General features: G+C 39.8%; 1 protein-coding gene across 3 annotated transcripts in view; it reads right to left on the reverse strand.

Annotated features, from left to right (window-relative positions):
• RUNDC3B (RUN domain containing 3B) overlaps nucleotides 1–20,550 on the reverse strand; it is a 123,558-nt gene extending 103,008 nt beyond the window's left edge. For all 3 annotated transcript variants that reach the window (XM_027847934.1, XM_027847933.1, XM_027847932.1), the window contains exon 1: nucleotides 20,417–20,550. In XM_027847934.1, the coding sequence (XP_027703735.1) occupies nucleotides 20,417–20,550 (134 nt within the window). The remainder of the gene's footprint in view (nucleotides 1–20,416) is intronic.
• Nucleotides 20,551–21,387: the final 837 nt, after the last annotated feature.

Genomic DNA, 21,387 nt, shown 5'->3' on the forward strand with positions numbered 1-21,387 from the left:
TTTCTATACCAGCATTTATTTTATAGCAGAGTTTCTTAAACATTTTTGTGTTATGGACCTATCTGGGAAGCCTTTGAAGCACTTCCAAGAATAATATCTTTAATGTATAAAATAAAATACATGGAATTACCAAAGAAACCCATTCTACTTGAAATGCTGTTATTGGAACATTTAAAAAAGACGTTCATGGACCTTAAGTCAAAACCCCGCCGTTGAGAAGACAGAGAGGCAGAGAAATTTCATGAAGAGCCCAAGACCCTTAAAATTATGTCAATACATATTAAAATACATCGTGATGACTTCAGTGAAAAGGTAGGCATAAGGGAGAAAGAAAAAAATGGAAAATATATTCAGGAGTAAGGAAGGAGAGAAGCCAAAGGCTTATCGACTACACAGCAGTATCACATTTACATGTCATGAATACTATTTTCAAGAAGAAAGTCAGGAAGTTTTAGATATGGGCAGCATAACATCACAAAAATAAATGAAACTGATTTTATGTTAACATATAGGAAACAGCTGATAATCAATTTGGGAGTCAAAATCAATAGTCTATATTTGGTCAAAACACTGACATGTTAGAAGAAAGATCAAAATCAATGTAAAGTTCAAAGAAAGAATTAAACAATAAAACAACTATAACCTGACCTATTTCTGTGAGTTGTTAATGCTGAAAAATGGAAAGTGGAAAAAAGAACAGACATCAACACAGGTTAATTTCCATTTCCCAAGGAAGCGTAACCAATATAAAATCAATTGGTTGAGGCATCATGGCAGAGTGGATAGAGGGCTGAACACCACGATATGAAGACTGTTTAAGTCTCTCTTCTTCTATATACTGTCTGTGTGACCATGGACACATCACAACTTTTGAGTGCCCCAAGGAAATATTTAAGACTGGGAGTAGCACAAGAAGTGCTAATCTACATTGGTAATAGTGTTCTTATCTAGAGTTCCCTATACCAAGGAAACTAAAGGCTCAGTCAAAAAAACAAAAAGTACAAGACACTTTGGACAGTGGACAGGATCCAGTGATAAATAATTCATGGTCCCAACCCTCAAGTACTATATCATTGGACATCAAGCATGCAGAAAAATGATTAGAATATAAAAATAGAATGTTTGATAGGTGTGTAAGAAAGATACAAAATACAATGAAAGTTCAGAGGAGAGAGATCACTTGGTGCTTAGGATGACCAGAGAAAGTTACTTGGAGGTAGCACTTCAGAAGCTCATGAAGGAGGGGGACAATTTCAATACAAGAGGGGAAAGAACAGGTAAAAGCAAGGGATTGAGGGAGGAAAGTTGCCAACTTTAGAGGATGGCAAATTGTCTGGATTGACAGGAATAGAATAATACAGGGCTTAGTGAGTAGAATGGCTTGAGAAATCTGAAGGTGGGGAGTTACTGTGATTGCCTAGGCAAAGAATAATTGGATCTAAATACCAATGTCAGTAGTAGAAATGGAAATGAGGAGACTGAATCAAGAAACACTATAGAGGTAGAAATGATGGAAATTGATCACTGGTAGACTTGGAAGGAGGGGAGGGGTCAAAGAAGACTCCATGTTTCTGAGCAGAGATGAAAGATGACCCGGAGATTGGTGATCCTTTTCCACAGCTATCAAACTCAGTGTTGCTCAAACCGTATTCAATGCAAAATAAACAAAAATTAAATACAACACAGATAATATTAATTTGTGGCTTTCTAAGTCAATATATCATTGTGCAGAGATCCATTTCTGTTTGAGACTGACAGTACTGCTTTTAACAGAAATAGAGACAGCAAAAAAAAAAACCGTTTTGGAGGAAATGAAGAGGAATCCAACTCTAGACCTATTGAATTTAAAGTTGTGGTGAAACTACTCCCAAGGAGAGACACCAGGAGGCATTAAAAAGTATTTATCTGGAGTTCAGGAGAACAATTAGGGCTGGAGATACAGACTCAGTGGCCACCCATGTGGCCATACAGAATATGTTATGGCTCCCATAGAATGTAAGTTCCTTAAAGGCACAGACTCCTGTTTTTGCCTTTGGATCTCTAAGCACCAAGCACAGCATTTTGTGCAGAGTAGGGATTTAATAGATGTTTATTAAAAGAATATCAGAGTTCTCAAATCCACTTACATTATAATATATGACCTTGTTTTTTCCACTCATGGAATTCAACTTTTGATAGATGAGTTTAATTAGAAAGTCTAAGACAATAATAAAGGCTAGGAATTCATATCATTTATCTACTATACCTATAGATTCCACTTCCTTCCCAGTGAGTATTCTGAAAGAAAAATTGAATTAGAAAGCACTCTGGAACTGTGATTCCATACCCCAGGCAACTCTCAAAGACAGTAATATACAAATAAACTACTAAGTTAGCATGCTTTGGTAGATGTTTGTATATTGTAACCAAATCAAAATTGCCAATTTAATTATGAATACTTTGATTAAAGTTTACTAGTTTCATTTAATTTGCCTCCACCTTGAAATCTTTTCAGTGCCCCATTTTTTAAATTAATTTTCTCTCCATTTTCATTCTTCTGTCTACCCCTTGCTTTCACCCTCTTTGCCTACTTCTTCCTCTGGAAATTCTTTTGCTTTCTAATTTATTTAGACTTTTTCCAGTATGGACCCAATCAATGTTTCAGCTTTTATATCACCAGATACTGTCTCATTTCAAATGGAGCACATTATGGTAGTTGCTATAGAATGTCACTCATCGATTCTTCACTGAGGCAGAAATAGCCCAACATTGCTCTGGCTAGCATTAACATATTTCTTTATATTAATTACCAAGTTAGGTTCAGGTCCTTTGCTAGGTGTTGTACTGTTATACTGAGCAGCCAAGACTTTCATAATTGTTGCTAAAACCAAAGCTTACTTTCACTTGCAGACTACTGGAAAGCTTGGTACAAATGAATATTTAGCACAGTGATGTATGAACTCAATAAAGCAGGCCATATCCAATATGATGGCATCTCATTTAGGTTGTGTATGTAATTTCTGATTATACACGTATATATACATATGCATGTACATTTATATACACATATAATATTTGGCTAGTTAGCCCAAAAACATCATACTAGAGCCAAAGAAGACCTGGGTTATGGGGTTGAAATCTACCTGGTTTGAGGCATTCAATTTAATATTTTTTGATACTTATTCTACAACAAGCACTTTATAAGCTCAACTGTCTCTTGTATGCAGATTACTTACCAAATCTACATCTCTAGCCCCAACCTTTTTCTTGATCTACACACACACACACACACACCTACCTGCTAATCATCTCTGCTTGAATGTCATTCCAGCATCTGAAGTTCAACATGTCCAAATACAACTCATATGACCTTGGACAAGTAATTTCCCTTCTTCCTCACCTGTAATATGAGGCAGTTGGATTTGATGGTTTCTAAAGTTCTTTCCAACTCTAAATCTATGATATTTCTCTCCAAAAAAGTGTTCCTCCTCCTAACTTCCCTATTTCTGTAAGAGGCACCATTTCCCCCAGCAATCCATGAGAAAAAGTCTCTTGATCGTCCTTGATTCCTATTCTCTACATGTCCCATCATCAAATCCTGTCTGGTGAATCATTTCCTGCCTTTTTGTTAATCAATCAATAAGCATTTATTAAGTGCCTACTATGTGGACACTGCTAAGTGCTGGGGATACAAAAAGAGGCAAGACAGTCTCTACCCTCAAGGAGCTCTCAATCTAAATTGCTACCCTCCGTCAAGCCTTCTCACTGACTCTAGTACAATAAGTTCTGATTCATCTCCTCTCTGCCAGCCTGTTTCTTCTGCAATCCATTTTGTACACCGCTGACAGATTTATTTTAGTAAAGTGATCCTGTCACTTCCAGTTTCAAGAAACTTCCTAGCTCCCTATTGTCTACTGAATGAAGTCTAAACTCGTTACCTGGACATTTGAGATCCTATATCATCTTCCAACTTTTCCAACCTCTTTCACTATTTCCCTATCTGTACGTAGTGCTCCAATCAAATTCCCTCTCTGCTCCCTGAAGTCTTCCTCCCCCAATTTCATGCCATTCTCTTCACCTAAGACACCTTTACCTTTCCATTTCCATCTGTCAAAATCCTATCTCGAGGTCCAGGTCAAAGAACATCACCTGCTGCAGCCTTACCTGGTTCCCTTATAATAGTTCTCTACAATTCTCAATTATGGGCACACAGAACAGAAGGCAAACACTGACACTACCTTCTCTGAATTATAAGACACATTTAAAAGGAACTGTAGAAAGAAATCCAAAAGTTTGTCTTGCTGATGAGCCATCCTACTGAGAACAATATATTGTATCCCCTTCCCTGAAAAAAGAAGAAATGAAGGCGCCCATTTTCTCATCTTGTCCCTACTCCAAAAGTGTCAGCCAAGGATAGACATCCCATCTGTGCCCGTCAGATAAGGATTTCAATCACTGACGTCCTCTATTTATTTTGTAAGCAAAATTAGCTTCATGAGTAACTCGTCTTATAAGATTGATAGAGAGGAAAGACTCATGGCTTCAGAAAGTACAAACAGCTAACATTCATAAGTTAAAGAAAGGGCCAACGGCACTGAGTCATCATGCAAAGTCAGAGGGAGATCAAGTTCCCAGAGGTGCCTGTGGGGACAATAAAAGGAACCAGTGAAATTTCACATCCCTGCACTGTATTGTTTTCTCTCTGCTCAAGTTTTCATAGAGTAATTTGTTTGGATCTCTTCTTAATCCACGCCCCTTCTTAATAGTTAGTATGCTTATTTGTGTTTCTATGGACCGTGTGGCTCTTAGAAGATCACTTAACCTCTCAATGTCCTAGGTCATCCTCTAAGACTAAAAGTTGTGAGCAGTAAAAAATGTCAAGATGAAGGTTAAAAAGAAGTAACAATATCATAGTGCTTACCTTCTCAATGGGTGGGGGAGGGGATAGAGGGAAAGAATTTGAAACTCAATTTTTTTAAAGGTATGTTAAAAATAAATAAAAGTTGTGAGGAGGTATTGACCCTGCATTGGTGGAGGGAATACCAATGAAATCACAGATCCAGCCCAAATTTTGTTTTTATGTCACATTACACTCTGTCATTCAAAAGAAGATATGCTTTTTAAAGTCAGGGATTATATTAAATCTTTGTTTCCCTGGTACCTAGGAATACCTTGCTATTCATTTTGTCTGGGTATGTGATTTCATCCATGTGGGAAGTTCCTGGTATGGAAACTCCTCTGCCACCTTGGACTGGAACTGTTCAACTTCGAGTCTTTACAGTTGTCTTGGGCATAGAAAAGTTGGCTGACTCCCATCTTCACACGGCACGTACACCTTGAGGGCAAAATGTGGACCCCGTTCTTTCTGACTTCAACTGCAGCACTCTATCTATGCATATCACAGTGCCTCTTGGGTTATACACAACATAGGAGGTGCTTAATAAATGTTTACTGAATTGAATAGTTAACTAAAGAGTAGACCAAGTGAAAACAAATGTTCTTCAAGAATATCAAAAGAGCCTAACTTATTTAAATTTTCTCATGGTTATTAAGTAATTTTAGTTTTCTTATCTTAAAATAAGAGAACCAGACTACATAATATTGGAGGTCACACCTAGCTCTTAAAGTCTGCCATCTACAATCTTTGTTGGCAGAAGGAATCTTCCCAGAAATTTCTCTAGCTCTCCAGTACCTCTAACATACTTTTCCTACAGTTTCCTTTCATCATTTGGAGCCTCTTCCCATCACTTGCCAGCATTTTAAAAGTTAATCAATCCCTTGGAGTCCCTGCCTCTTTGACTATTTTGTACACCAGATCACCCTCCTACCATCTCCAGAAAACCGTACAATTCATCTATCTCACTGGAGTCATCAGGTACCTCCATTAAGCCCTGGCACACTGAAACTTCTCGCCATAGCAACAGTTGCTAGCTAGACTGTGGGATGAATACCAATTTCAAGAAATCATTTCATGGGTTGTTTTTTTAAATCAGTGATGTTGAGCCATTTCATGATGACATTAATATTAATTATCTTTCTATCTAGCAAATTGGTAGAATTCCTAATATATTAGAACAAGCCTAAGGACAAAAATTAAAACAAATCAGTAAAGCATAGACATGGTTCTTGTGGTTCAATTTAATTCAACCACTATTTCTCAAGCACTACTATTTGTTAAGCATTGTATGAGGCATAATAGAAGATACAAAGTTCAGATTGGCCCCAGTCCCTGCCCTTGTGGTAGGACCTGACATTCTCCACAAGCACAGGTAACTAGTATAAAGTGATACCTGGTAGGGGCACTGGAGAGGCACAAAACCATTTGTTAGATCCAAGGTGGGAAAAGGGGTCACTGTCTTAGAAGAAATAGGCAAGAAAGAAATTGGAGAAGGCTTTGAATAGGAGGTAGCATTTGTATCAGGTTTCAAAAGATGGAGAGAGGAGACTTTTGGGAGCCAATATGGTGGAGTAAGCAGGAAATTGCTGTAAGTCTCCCATACTCACCACTAAACAACCATAAAATAGCACCCCAAAACGAACAATGGAACAGTAGAACCAGCAAAAAGATGTAGCGAAACAATCTTTTAGTCAAAGAAACTTGTAAAATCAGCAGGAAAGGTCTGTCTCACTCAGGTAAGGGGGGAGCGTAGTGCAGGACAGGATGTGTCTCACCAAGCCATTAGTAAGCCCCCCCTCAGCAAACCAGCAGGAGATCCTGAGCTCCAGTGGGGTGGAGCAGGCAAAGGCCAACACCAGGACCCCCCCATATGCCTCAGCATATCCAGAGGAACAGGCAGATTCCAATTCCAAATGCCACCAGCCAGCACAGCCCTGGCAAACAGACAACATCCAGTGGCCAGACTGCCACGTGCTTCAGCGCGGCCCTGGAGAAATGCAGAAACACCTCATCAGCCTCAGCATACACCAGATACCAGCACTAGGACACTGGCTCAGTACCAGGTAAGCTTCCAGAACCCGACAGCCTCCAGCAGCATCAGCCACCCCCTCCCCACCCTCTCAGTGCAGCACCAGATATGAGGGTCCCTTGTGGGCCTTAGGGCAACATCAGTGCAGCACCACATAAAACAGCCAGAGCTTGGACCCCTGGCACAAGAAGCATGAGACAGTGCCACTTCCATCCCAGGAGCAGAGTTCAAATTTAAAAGAAAGGAAAAAGGCAAAAAAAAATGAGCAAAAAAAGAATCTGACCATATAAAGTTATTATGGTGACAGGGAAGATCAAGACACAAACTCAAAAGAGGACAATAATGTCAGAACACCAATGGGCAAAATCCCAAAGAAAAATAGGAAGTGGTCTCAAGCCCAGAAAGAACTCATGGAAGAGCTCAAAAAGGAGCTCAAAAATAATATGAGACATGATGGAAAATAATATCCACATCCAAAGAAAGAACTTTGGAGTTTGAATGCAGATTGAAGGATATGATTTGCTACTTTTTTCTTCTGTTATGTTTTGTTTCCTCTTTCTGGTGGTTCCTCCTATTGATTCTAATTCTTCCTTAAAGCATCACTAATGTGAAAATATGTTTAATAGGAATGTATATGTATAGCCTATATCAGATTGTATGCCATCTTGGGGAGGGAGGAGGGAGGAGGGTAGGAAGGGGGAGAAAAATTTAAAACTCAAAAGCTTATGGAAGTGATTGTTGATAAATCAAAATAAATTAATTTTAAAAATTTTTAAAAATTAAAAATAAATAAATCACATAAAAGAGGTAGAAGAAAAATTGGGAAAAGAAATGAGAATGATGCAAGAGAGTTATGAAAAAAGAGTCAACAGCTTGGACAAAGAAAACAACTGCTTAAAAAGTAGAATTGACCAAATGGAAAAGGACATACAAAAATCCACTAAAGAAAACAATTCCTTAAAAATACAGTTGACCAAATGGAAAAAGAAGTACAAAAGCTTACTGAGGAAAACAACTCCTTAAAAGTTAGAATTGGGCAAGTGGAAGCTAATGATTCCATGAGACATCAAGAATCAATCAAACAAACTGAAAAGAATGAAAAAAAAGGTAGAAGAAAATGTAAAATACCTAATTGGAAAAACCACTGACCTGGAAAACAGATCCAAGAGAGTCAATGTCAGAACCACTGGACTACCTGAAAGCCATAATCAAAAGGAGGACCTGGACAGCATCTTTCAAGAAATTATTAAGGAAAACTGCCCTGATATTCTAGAACTGGAGGGTAACATAGTCATTGAAAGAATCCACCAATCTCCTCCTGAAAGAGATACCAAAATGAAAACTCCAAGGACTGTTGTAGCCAAGTTCCAGAACTATCTGGTCAGGGAGAAAATGAGTGCAAGCAGCCAGAAAGAAACAATTCAAGTATTAGGGAGCCATAATCAGAATTACAAAGGCCTTAGCAGCTGCAACATTAAAAGACCGGAAATCATGGAACATGATATTCCAGAAGGCAAAGGAGCTAGGACTACAACTAAGAATCACCTACCCAGTGAAATTAAGCATAATACATTAAGGGAAAAGTTGTCGTTCAGTGAAATAGAAGGATTTCAAGTTTTAATAAGGAGATGACCAGAACTGGACCAAAAAAAAAAAATGATCTCCAATATCAAGACCCAAGAGAAGCCTAAAAAGGGTAAAAGGGAAAAGAAAACATAAGGGGTTCAATGGAGTTAAACTGTTTACATCTCTACATAGGACGATGATACTTATAATTCTTAAAAATTGTACCACTATCATGATTTAGATATAAAGGCCAATACTACAAGCAAACTGGGAGAGCAAGGAATAGTTTACCTGTCAGATTTACGGAGAACAGAAGAATTCATGACCAAACAAGAGATAGAGAACATTATGTTGTTGTTGTTGTTTGGCGAGGCAATTGGGGTTAAGTGACTTGCCCAGGGTCACACAACTGGTAAGTGTCAAGTGTTTGATCTGAGGCCGGATTTGAACTCAGGTCCTCCTGATTTCAGGGCCGGTGCTCTATCCACTGCACCACCTAGCTGCCCCCAATAGAGAACTTCATGAAATGCAAAATGGATAATTTTGATTACATTAAATTGAAAAGGTTTTGCACAAACAGAGCCAATGCCACCAAGATTAGGAGGGAAGCAAAAAACTGGGAAAGAATTTTTACAACCAGTGTGTCTGATAAGGGCCTCATTTCTAAAATATACAGAGAACTAAGTCAAATGTATAAGAATACAAGTCATCCCCCAATTGATAAATGGTCAAAGGATATGATAAAGGCAGTTTTCAGATGAAGAAATTAAAGCTATATATAGTCTTCAGTATTTATTATTGAAATGCAAATCAAAACAACTCTGAGGTACCACATCACACCTATCAGATTGGCTAACATGACAAAACAGAAAAATGATAAATGATGGAGAAGATGTGGGAAAATTGGAACACTAATACATTGTTGGTAGAGTTATGAACTGATCAATCATTTTGAAGAACAATTTGGAACTATGCCCAAAAGGCTATAAAAATGTGCATACCTGGGGCAGTTAGGTGGTGCATTGGATAGAGCACTAGCCCTGAAGTCAGGAGGACCTGAGCTCAAATCCAGCCTCAGACCAAACACTTGACACTAGCTGTGTGACCCTGGGCAAGTCACTTAAACCCAACTGCCTAAGCAAAAAAATGAAATAAAATAAAATAAAATAATTTTTTTAAAAAGTGCATACCCTTTGACCCAGCAATAGCACTTCTAGGGCTATACCCTAAAGAGATCATAAAAATTGGGAAAAGACCCACAAGTACAAAAAGTCACTTAACCCCAATTGCCTTGCCAAAAAAAACTGTACTACTAATAGTACAGCTAAAAGGAATATATATAGACAAAGGGTATGGATATAACGTGAATTTGAGGGAATGCCACAAAAAAAAAACTAAGGGATAAGAAACAGGAATACACTGAGTGCAGAAGGAAGGGAAAGGTAGGATAGGGTAAAATATTTCACATGAAGAGACATGAAAAACCTACTACAGTGAAGGGAAAGATGGGAGGGTGGGCAATAGGCATTGCTCGAACCTTACCCTCATCAGTATTAGCTCAAAGAGTGAATAATAGACACAATCAGTTGAATATAGAAATCTACATTACCTGACAGGAAAGTAGGAGGGGAGGAGACCAAGTAAAGGGGGGGAGAGTGGCTGACAGAAGAGAGGGCAGGCTAGGGGAGGCAGTAGATAGAAGCAAAATACTGTTAAGGAGGGAAAGAATGAAAAGAGAGAGAGGACAAGCAGGAAGAAAAAATAGGATGGAGGGAAATACACAGTTAGTAGTCATAACTGTGAATGTGAATGGGATGAACTCTCCCATAAAATGGAAGTGGATAGCAAAGTGGATCAAAAACCAGAATTCTATAATATGTTGTTTACAAGAAATACACTTGAAGCAGGTACACACAGAGTAAAGGTAAAGGGTTGGAGCAGAATCTATTATGCTTCAACTGAAGTAAAAAAGAAAAAAAAGCAGGGGTAGCAATCCTGACCTCAGACAAAGCAAAATAGACCTAATTAAAAGAGATAAGGAAGGAAACTACAACTTGCTAAAAAAATACAATAGACAATGAAATAATATCAATATTAAACATATATGTACCAAGTGGTATAGCATCCAAATCCTTAAAGAAGTTAAGTGAGTTATAAGTTCATGACCAAACAAGAGATAGAGAGCATTATGAAAATTAAAATGTATAATTTTGATTATATTAAATTAAAAGGCTTTTGCATAAACAAAACCAATGCAGCCAAGATTAGAAGGAAAGCAGAAAGCTGGGAAATAATTTTTACACCAAGTATCTTTGATAAAGGCCTCATTTCTCAAATATATAGAGAACTGAGTCAAATTTATAAGAATTACAAGCCATTCCCTAATTGATAAATGGTCAAAGAATATGAACAGGCATATGCTCTAAATCACTTTTGATTAGAAAAATGCAAATTAAAACAACTCTGAGGTACCACCTCACACCTATCAGATTGGCTAATACTACAAAAAAGGAAAATGATAAATGTCGGAGAGGATGTGGGAAAATTGGGACACTGATGCATTGTTGGTGGAGTTGTGAACTGATCCAACCATTCTGGAGAGCAATTTGGAACTATACCCATCAGGTAACCAAACTGTGCATACCCTTTGATCCAGCAATAACACTACTAGGTCTGCATCCCAAAGAGATCATAAAAAAGGGAAAAGGACCTACATGTGCAAAAATATTTATAGCAGTCCTTTAAATGGGGGCAAAATATTGAAAATTGAGGGGATGCCCATCATTTGGGGAATGGCTGGACAAGCTGTGGCATATGAATGTAATGGAATACTATCGTGCAATAAGAAATTATGAACAGGCAGATTTCCGGAAAACCTGGAAAGACTTGTACAAACTGATGCAAAGTGAAATAAGCAGAACCAGGAAAACACTGTACATGGTATCAGCAACACTGTGTGATCATCAACTAGGAATGACTCAGCTCTTCTCAGCAACACAATGATCCAAGAGAAATACAAAGGACTCACAAAGGAAAATGCTATCTAGATAAAGAACTGATGGAGTCTGAATGCAGATCAAAGCATACATTTTTCACTTACTTTATTCTTTTTTGTGACTTTTTTTCTTTTGATCTGTTTCTTCTTTCCCAACTGTGACTAATATGGAAATATATTTCTGTGACTAATATGGAAATGTATTTTACATGATAGCATATGTATTACCTATATCAAATTGCCTACCATTTTAGGAAGAGGGGAGGGAAGGGAAGAAGGGAGAAAAATTTGGAACTCAAAATCTTGTAAAAATGAATGCTAAAAACCGCCTTGACATGTTATTGAGAAAAAAATAAAATACTATTTTTTAAATGGGTAGGAAGGTGAAGAGGGGAATGGAATAGTATACTGCTTTTAAGCAGGGAGCTGGGAAAGGACAGGACACATCAAAGTGACAGAGAATAATTGAGTTAAGGCCAAAGAGCAGCCCAGTTTAGCTGAAGTGTAGAGTAAGGGAATAGTAATAAACACTGCAGGTAAAGCAGGGTGGCCAAAGATTGCAGAAGGCCCTGAAAGACAGGCAAAGGTATTTTAAGTTGACTCTGTGGGCAGTTGAAAGTCAGTGAAGACTTCTGTGCTGAGGAAGGATATGTCCAAACCTAGGCAACACTTTTAGACTCTAATTTAAAGTGCTGCAGATCAACAGTGGTAGAAAGGAGTTTACACACTGGGAGTTCCCTATGCTGATTAAATCATGGGCTTGGACCCCATGCCTGTAATTGTAGCTGCTGAAGATTATGTAGCATGCAAGAATCAAACAAAAACTTAAAGCACTATACAGCAGCTATTATCATTACTCAACCTTACTTGTATCACACTCTCTCTGGGTTTCTCAGCAAATCTAAACTTTTCTATCAGCAAAACATAGAAAATTATTTACATTCCTCTTGGGAGCTCTGTGATGAAACAAATACTCAAAGAATTCTAAAACTGTAATTTTAAATTCTTGATCCAAAGCAGATTTTAGGAGAAAGTAGCTAAATTGGTTATTTATTGTGGAATGGCATTTTCTCCTAAAATAGAACCATTTCAAACACTTAACATCATATACTAAATTACTTTAAGCAAATAAAATATGGTTGTTAATGATCATGAAGAAAACTTTTTTTACTTAATTTGTTATTGTTCAGTGTTTTCAGTCATATCCAACTATAAGTAACCCTATTTGGGGTTTTCTTGGCAAAGATACTGCAGTGGTTTGCCATTTACTTCCCCAGATCGTTTTACAGATGAGGAAACTGGGGCAAACAGGGTTAAGTGACTTGCCCAGGGTCACACATATCTAGATCTGAGGCCATATTTGAACTCAGGTCTTCCTCATTCCAGTGCCAGTGCTCTATCTACTGTACCACCTATCTGCCCTTAATTAATAATAATAGGTGGCATTTCTATCATCCTTCAAGGTTTGCAAAGCGCTCTACAAATATTACTCATTTTATATTTGTGATAAACATTATACTGTCTTCTAGAGATTCAAAAGAATTTATAGGTTTTTTTCCCTTTTCTTTAAAAGTGCTAGAGTAAGCAGAACAGCAGAAATTTCAGTAGAGTATGAGTGGTCAAAAATCCCAGGATCCCTTGATCAAATTAATAATATCTATTCTTTAAAAGGAAATTATAAAACTTCCACTGAATTAAAAAATTTTAAACGTAAGACAGTGACAAAAGAATTTAATACTTTAGTTCCATGGAGTTCTAAAAAGGAGGAAGGAACGAAGGGAGGAAGGAATCAAGGAAGGAAGGAAGGAATGGAGGGAGGGAGGGATTGTTATTGTAAAGGATGATGTCCAAGTCTATAGGCATTGCTGACTGGGCCCACAACCTCTCCAGGGGTGAGGAACCTGAGACCTGGAGGCCACATGTGGCCCTCTAGGTCCTCAAGTGCAGTCCGTTGACTGAATCTAAACTTCACAGAACAAATCCCCTTAATAAAAGGACTTATTCTGTAAAACTTGAACTCAGTCAAAAGGCTACAACCAAGGACGTAGAAGGCCACATGTGGCCTCAAGATCATAAGTTCCCCACCCTGCTAGACCAATAACTTTCCTCTTATTCTATTCTTACTTTTGCTGATCTTTAAAGTTCAACTTAAATTACTGAACATCCTGACCTTCTTTGTCCCTCAGCCTATTGGTCAGTCCCCCTCCTGGGTTCAAAAATCTTCAACACTGTCACCACTCATTCCTTTTGACCTTTTTTTCCTGTAATTTGTACCACATCCTGTTTCCTGGTTAAAATATTCATTCATTCTTCCTCATCCTCGTCCTATTACAAAACACTCCAGATAGGCAAATGCTTTTGTACTAACTGAGTTAGGGAAGAGCAGTATGTAGAAAATGATCAAAAATACATATAAAACTATCTGAAACAGACTTACTGGTACCCAAACTATTTAAGTTCCTCTCTTGTTAAAGTTTCACGGATCATCTTCATGCCCCATGTTATCCCTGTTCCTCAAAACCAGGACATACTAGAATCAGTTGAAGTAACTAGGTATGTTTAGCCTGGATAAAAGAAAGTTTATGGGGGGCATGCAACTCTCTTTAAGTATTTGAATGACTGTGATGCTGAAGAGGGATTAGATTTATTCTGCTTGGCCCAACAGGTCAGAACAAATAGTCATGGGTGAAATAAAATAGTCCCTAGCCTTAAAATCTTACATTCTACTGAATTGGAAGGAGGGGAAGAGAAGGGGAAATAGAGACATTTGTACATAGATTAGTATATACAAAGTAATAAAAAGTAATTTCAAAAGGGAGAGTGATAATACCTGGAGGAAGAATGGAGAGGGAGAGCAGTATGCTGGAGGTGGTACCTGACCTGTGTTTTGAGGAAAGATAAAAATTCTAAGGGACAAAGGAGAGAAGGTGAGACATGGGGACATTTGAGATGTAGAGACAGCCTCAAAAAGAGGCCCGGGGTGTAAGACGGAATGTCATAGACAGGAAATGTTCTGTGCTATACAATGGGCCAGTTTGACTGGGACTGTCATGAAATAAGACCAGAAAATAGGTAGAATCCAGATTTTAAATTTAAAAATTTAATTTTTTATTTAAATTTAAATTAAATTTAATTTAATTTAAATTTTAAATCTAGGTTTGACATTTAAATGTCAAAGCAGAGATCTTATATTTTACCCTTAGAGACCATATGGAGACACCAAAGGTTTTTGAGAAGGAGAATGGCAAGATCAGATCTATATATTTTTGGAATAAATTTGGCAGTTAATGGAATGGAGTGGAGAAATAGTAGAATTATTTAAGAAACTTTCGCAATCATCCAGGTAAGAAGTAAGGAGGTCCTGAACTAGGGTCATAGCTGTGTAGGTTAAAAGAAGGGAATAGATTAAAAAAATTGTGGTGGTAGAGTCAACAATATTTGACAACTGCTTGGATGGGAGAGGTGATGAATCAATCAATTGACCAGTATTTACTTGGTACCTACTATATATCAGGCACTAAGCTAGGTTCTTACAATGAATGAAGCAATTTCTACCTGCAATAAGCTTACATTCTAATAGGAAAAACAATAAATATATAGAGACAAATAGATACAATAAATGCATATTAATAGTATCTAAAAAGTGGGTGAATACAAGGTCCTTTGGGAGGAAGGTCACTGGAAGTGGAGGAGATCAGGCACAGCTTCATGGAAAAGATGATAAAGGTTGTCAACCTGATCATTGGTAAGATTTCTATATCCTCTAAAGAAATATGGAAGCTGGAAACCTAATTAGAAGTTAAGTGCGTTTGAGGGGGAGCATTTTGAAGTTCTGGCATAGAAGTAGAAATACATGTCCAGTAGGCAGTTGGTAATGAGAAACTGGAATTCAGAAGAGATTAGTATTCAATATGTACTATAAACATACATATATTATATATATATATATATCCACACACATAGAGAGAGAGAAAGCAGGAGAGAGAGAGAGAGAGAGAGAGAGAGAGAGAGAGCAGGAGATGGAGCAGGAGAGAGACAGAGAGAGAGACAGAGAGAGAACATAAAGACAGAAAAGGGCCCAGGAAAGTATCTTGTCAAGATCATATTTAATTCAATAAATATATATTAAGTACCTACCATGTAGAGCAATGCTAGGGACTTCAGGGATATTTGATATTCTCTTAAACATGCTCTTTGCTTTCTTCATCTACAGAACAATAGCAGCTAACATATACATCTATCTATATGTGTGTGTGTGTGTGTGTATAAAACACATATATGTAAGGTTTGCCAAGTGCTTTTCATGTATTATTTCATCCGATCCTCACAACAACCCTGTGAAATAAGTGCTATTATTAAGTTCATTTTGTTGTTGTTATTGTTGAGTTGTTTCAGTCATGTCTGACTTGGCTAGATACTGGAGTGGTTTGCCATTTCCTTTTCCAGCTTATTTTACAGATGAGGAAACTGGGTTAAGTGATTTGCCCAGGGACACACAGCTAGTAAGTGTCTAAGGCCACATTTGAATTCAGGTCTTCCTGAGAGCAGGCCTAGATGCTGTATCCACTGTGGCACCTAGCTATCCTTGTGCCCATTTTTCAGACAAAGAAACTGAGGTCCAGAAAGTTTAAGTGACTTAGCCAAAAGTCACAGAACTCATTAGTGGCAGAACTGAATCCAGAACCCAGCTCTCTTGATTTCAGACCTCTTTCTACCATTACCTGGTTCTCAAATCAATTGAGCCACCTTATAATGGAACACAGAACTCATTAGGAGGGATTCCTAAGACACTCAGGATATGACATTGGAGCTTTCAAAGGTAAGAGGCACAGACAAAATACTTGTTTTGTTTATTCTGCTCCACTTAAGTCAAGAACTAAGAGTCCAGATACTTTTTTAAATGGCCCTAAATGGCTCTCTGGAACTTGCTCAGGGCTATCAGGACCTTTGGGAAATAAGTCAAATTTCTGGAGATGGAACATAAAGATATTTCAAACACATCATCAACTCTGTTCTATTTAGGGTAATGAAAGAAAAGTTTTGGCAAATTTGTCCCCTAATGAATAATCAATGTAACATTGTAAGCCCTCAACTTAATTCAATAATCATTTATTAAGGGTCTACTAAAAAGGTATTAAATTAAACTAATATATACACATATAAAATACATACACCAATGTGTATATATACATACCATAATATTTAAGATGTATGTAAACTTTTAACAAAAAAAGACACTTGTTTAAATGTTTAGTTGTTCAGCAGAACACATTATAATTAGCATGCAATATAAACACATAAATAGGGATCCTCTTTGCTCCTCCCACTTGGAAAATGTGCCTAATATAACTCCTAAAAACATTTCAAAATGATTCATTAAAATGTCTCCATCTCATTCTTTCCTAATCCTGCTCCCAATGAAGGTATGTTACCATTAGCCAAAAAGCTCAAGGGCAGAAATATAGAAGCTATGAACAGACAGAACATCCTTCCCCAGAATAATCAAGACCAGTTTGACCTTTTATATGGCACATACCATAAAAGATCACCTTTGGATGAAAAAAAAAAAGAGCCTTCTTTTTAGCCAAAAGTCTAGTGCAGAACATTGCCAGTGACATGGTCTGCCAATAATAAGCGTTCATCTTGTCTGTATGTCTCTTAAAGTCTGAACCTTACTTCTCTTGTCTATAAAATTATGGGGTTGGACTAGATGAGGCAGATTCTTAACCAGGGCTCTATGACCTTTAAATATTTTTTACAACTATTTCAATATAACAGGTTTCCTTTGTAATTCTTATCTTATTTTATGCATTGTAATCCTGTATCATATTACACACATTTTAAATGCATATATTAGCATCTTTTGTAATGGAAGAGGACCAAAATGACATCACTATGTCAAGGTCAACGTACAGTGTCAGACTGAGGCCGATCAAACCAATACGAGCTTGGAAGGTCAGGCACAAGTACTCGGTATGAACATTTGGTAAGGAGATGTCTCTAACTATGCGCATCTCACATTTCTTTTGAGCTACTGCAATTCTGCTTTGCTCACAAAGCACAGCACCTTCTTTGATACTGGCACACCATGCTGGACAGTCCTATGCCAGCATCTCCCATGTCTCACAATCGACAGCAGCGTTCTTCAGAGAGACCTTGAGAGTGTCCTTGGATGAAAAAGTCCATACATTTCACCAGAATGCCAATGAGGTCTGTGGCACAAACAGGGTTAACCACTGAATAACTGATTTCTAAGATTCCTTCTAGTAGCTCACTTGGTTTTCAATGGCTTTAAATCAGAGTTTCTTAATTCTTTTGTGTTATGGACCCCTTTTGGCAGACTGATGAAGCCTGTGGACCCCTTCTCAAAATAATATTTTAAATGCATAAAATAAGATACACAGGATTATAAAATGAACCAATCATACTGAAGGACGGTTATCAAAATGTCTTAAAAAATATGTTCAAGGACCTCAGGTTAAGAAAACCCTTAAATTGTTCCACATTGGGCAGTATTCCCGTGTCTGGCAAGTTGGCTACACAATAAGAAGGACCCTAGACTTTAAATCTGGCACAGTTCTTAGAGATGATCTAGTCTAGCTCCCATTTCACAGATGAGGAAACTGAGATTAACGTGTCCAGATGTGCACTAACATTGAGTAGCTGAAATAAGATTTGAACTCAGACTCACAGGCTCACATTCACTCATTCTTTTCACTATACCTTGCTACATACTCAATACTACTGTCACCAAATCATAGACTATTAGAGTTAGAATGAACTTTTAGAGATCATTTGGTACAACCTTCTCATATTAAAGATGAGAAAATTAAGGGCAAGTAATTTGTCCAAGGTCATAGTGTCAGAGGTGATTCCAAACCCTATAGCCTTCCCAACTCCTCTACAGGAATTTAGGGAGAATCTTCACTAACAAAATCCCATATTTACTAAAAATCCAATATAAAAGATGAACTCTCCTGTCTTATTTTTTTAAATTAACTTTAAGAAACAAAATACAAAGAATAAGAGAACATACAATATTCTAGAGGTTGCTAGACAAAGGAGATCCACCATTTTTACCTACAATCAGCAAATAGAACATGGGTGGTGATTATCTCTAAAATGAACCAGCCATTTCATATGGCTATGTAAAACACACTTTTGAAATAACCTAATACTTTTTTCCTTTGCAAATTATACAGAGATGTACTCTTTTGGGGGTGGTGGGGGGAAGAGAAGGAAATCAGATTATGATTTCATTGATGCAGGGGTATCCCAATGAGGACATTTTCTCTAACAATGCAGTTTGGCTCCTGCTTTGCAATTAATAACAACAAAAACTAGCTTTTAAAACTTACAAAGTGCTTTACATATGTTACCTCATTTCATCCTCACAACAACCCTATGAGGTAGATGCTATTATCCTTGTTTTACAGGTAAGTAAACTGAGGCTGAGAGATTAAGACTTGCCCAGGGTCACAAAGGTAGCAAATGTCTGAGGCAAGATTGGAACCCAGATCTTCCTGACTCCAAGTCCAGCACGCTACAAAAGTACCACATAGCCTGCCTCTAATAGACATAGATTGTCTCAGGTTGGAGGCAGAGAGGTTAAAGGATAGTCCAGAGTCTCCCAGTCAGTATTTGTCAGAGACAGAACTTGGATACTGAGGTTGCTCTGTCTACATGGTCTCATGATGACACACATACATCATGCATTATAGCTCTTACACACTAACTTTTAAAACTGAAAGCCATCACAAGAAAGATCTTCCTGGTATGGAACTAAATGGAATTAAAACAGATGCATACTTAGAACATCCCCTACCTCCAATACTCCCCTACCCCCATCACCAACGTCAGGACATTCAGTGGATTTCAAAGAGAAAAAGTAATTTACGCGGAATCACACAGCTAAGCAAACGTCTGAGGCAAGATTGGAACTCAGGTCTTCCTGACTCCAGATCCAACACTCTACCCACTGCACCACCCAGCCTGCATCTAATAGACACAGAGGATCTCAGGCTGGAGTCAGAAAGAAGGAAAGGGATTTCCCCAGGGTCTCCCACTGAATATCTGTCAAAGGCAACACCTGAATACAGACCTCCCCTCCCACCATCGAATATATTCTCAAAGTTCTGATTAAACCCGCTACATGATTACTTTCTTAAACGCCGGTGAAGAAAAATGATTGGAATGTCATTGAGTTATTTGCCACTGCCCTCCTTTCCTATGGAATAATTGTACCAAAAGTGGTCCTCTGCTCCATCTCGGGAGAACCTCTTAAATGGAGGCCGCACCCCGTATGCAAGACTGTTCCTTTTCACTATTCCTTCTCGTCCTAATATCCAGGACTTCGTTCCTCACTCGCCACCCTACAACTCCCCACCCTCTCCCCTGGAGACCGAGGCCTGGGGAAGGTGAGGTGTCTCAGGCTCTAAAAAAAGCTGTGTAGGTGTCCCCTAAGGACACACCCTGGACCATTCCACTGTTGCGACCCTCTCTCCCTGAGCAGCAGGCCAAAGTGAGAGAGAGAGGAGAAGGAGAAGAGAGACAAGAGCAGACGGCTGCATCTCCCCTTCTCTCTTCTTCCTCCCTGGAGGCCAGGCCTCCCCAGCACCTGGCCGACGGCGCTGGGGTGGGGAGGAGGAAGGTGGGCCAAGAGGGTGCAGCAGGTAACTCAGCTTGGTAGGGGGAGGGGAGGGGAAAGGGCTACGTGAGCAGCTGGAGTAAGGAAAGCCAGCACCGTGGGACTTGGCAATCGGCAAATAAAGCCGCTCGCTCCTCCTCCCGCCCGGTCCCTGCAGAGGGCTGCTCCGCGTCCTCTTCCCGAGGGGCACCGGCCGGCAGAAGGAGGAGGGGGCGGGGTAGAAATCCCGGGCGGGCTTCCCCTGCAGCCGGGGCTCTCCCACCCCCGACCCTCGCTCCCGGTCCTGCCCGGAGCTTTCTTTACCTGCACACCGTGATCAGATTCCTTCTCTCCACTGCGGCATTGCGGGCGTTCAGGCTCTTCTTGGTGCTGCTGCTGCTGCTGCTGCTGCCGCCGCCACGGTTCACGCTCAGCCCCCCCAGGCTCAGAGAAGCCATCGCCAGCTGCTCCCCCGCGCCCCCTTTGTCTCGTGTAGCCCCCTCCCTGTCCCTTACCCCCAGCGCCGCTGGGCCGGTCTCAGCCAGCTAGGGACGTGAGGGTTGGGGGGAGAGGTAGGAGGAGGTGCGAGCCTTCGGGGAAGGGAGGCCGGCGTCTGGAAGAGGCGAGGGCCGAGTCGGCCTCCGGGCTGCAGCCTCTCCTGCCGCGGCCGCTGCCAACGCCTCGCAGCGCTACGCCCCCTCCTCCACACACGCACCACCCCCGCCCTCGAGTGCGCCCCCCCAGACCCGAGTGGCTAGCCGCCCGACAGGTCTGCGCCCAGCTCGTGGCTGGACACCGGTAACCCGCAGGTTCTCACGCACCCGTGAACATTTCTCTCCCTCGTCCTCCTTTTCTTTTCTCCTCTCCTCCCTCTCCTCTTTCTCCTCTTCTTCCTTCCCCTCTCCGCCACCTCCTCCTCCCTCTGCTGGGCCCCGTGGATGCGAGCCTAGGCGCAGCAGAGGGAACCGCTCACACACGCACAGTTCACACACCCCACACCGCCCCCTCTCTCCTTCCCTCCTCCCTTCAACCACCCACCCACCCGACCATCCATCCATCCATCCATCCATCCATCCATCCATCCATCCAATCCACCCCTTTAGCCAATCAGAAGGCCCAGAAGGCGGGGCTCGCCTCTGGGACTTTTAACCAGGCGTGTTCTGAGCTACTCCGGCTCACCCGTAGCTGTCAAAGCGCGGTGCTCCAGCCTAGCTGGCCCTGCCCTAGAATCCAGAAGCAAAAAAGAGAGGAGGGAGAAGGATGGCAGACCTAGGCTGCTGTTGTACTTGGAATTC

The sequence above is a fragment of the Vombatus ursinus genome, unplaced genomic scaffold (genome assembly GCF_900497805.2).
Source record: "Vombatus ursinus unplaced genomic scaffold, bare-nosed wombat genome assembly UNPS02005459.1, whole genome shotgun sequence".
NCBI lineage: Eukaryota > Metazoa > Chordata > Mammalia > Diprotodontia > Vombatidae > Vombatus > Vombatus ursinus.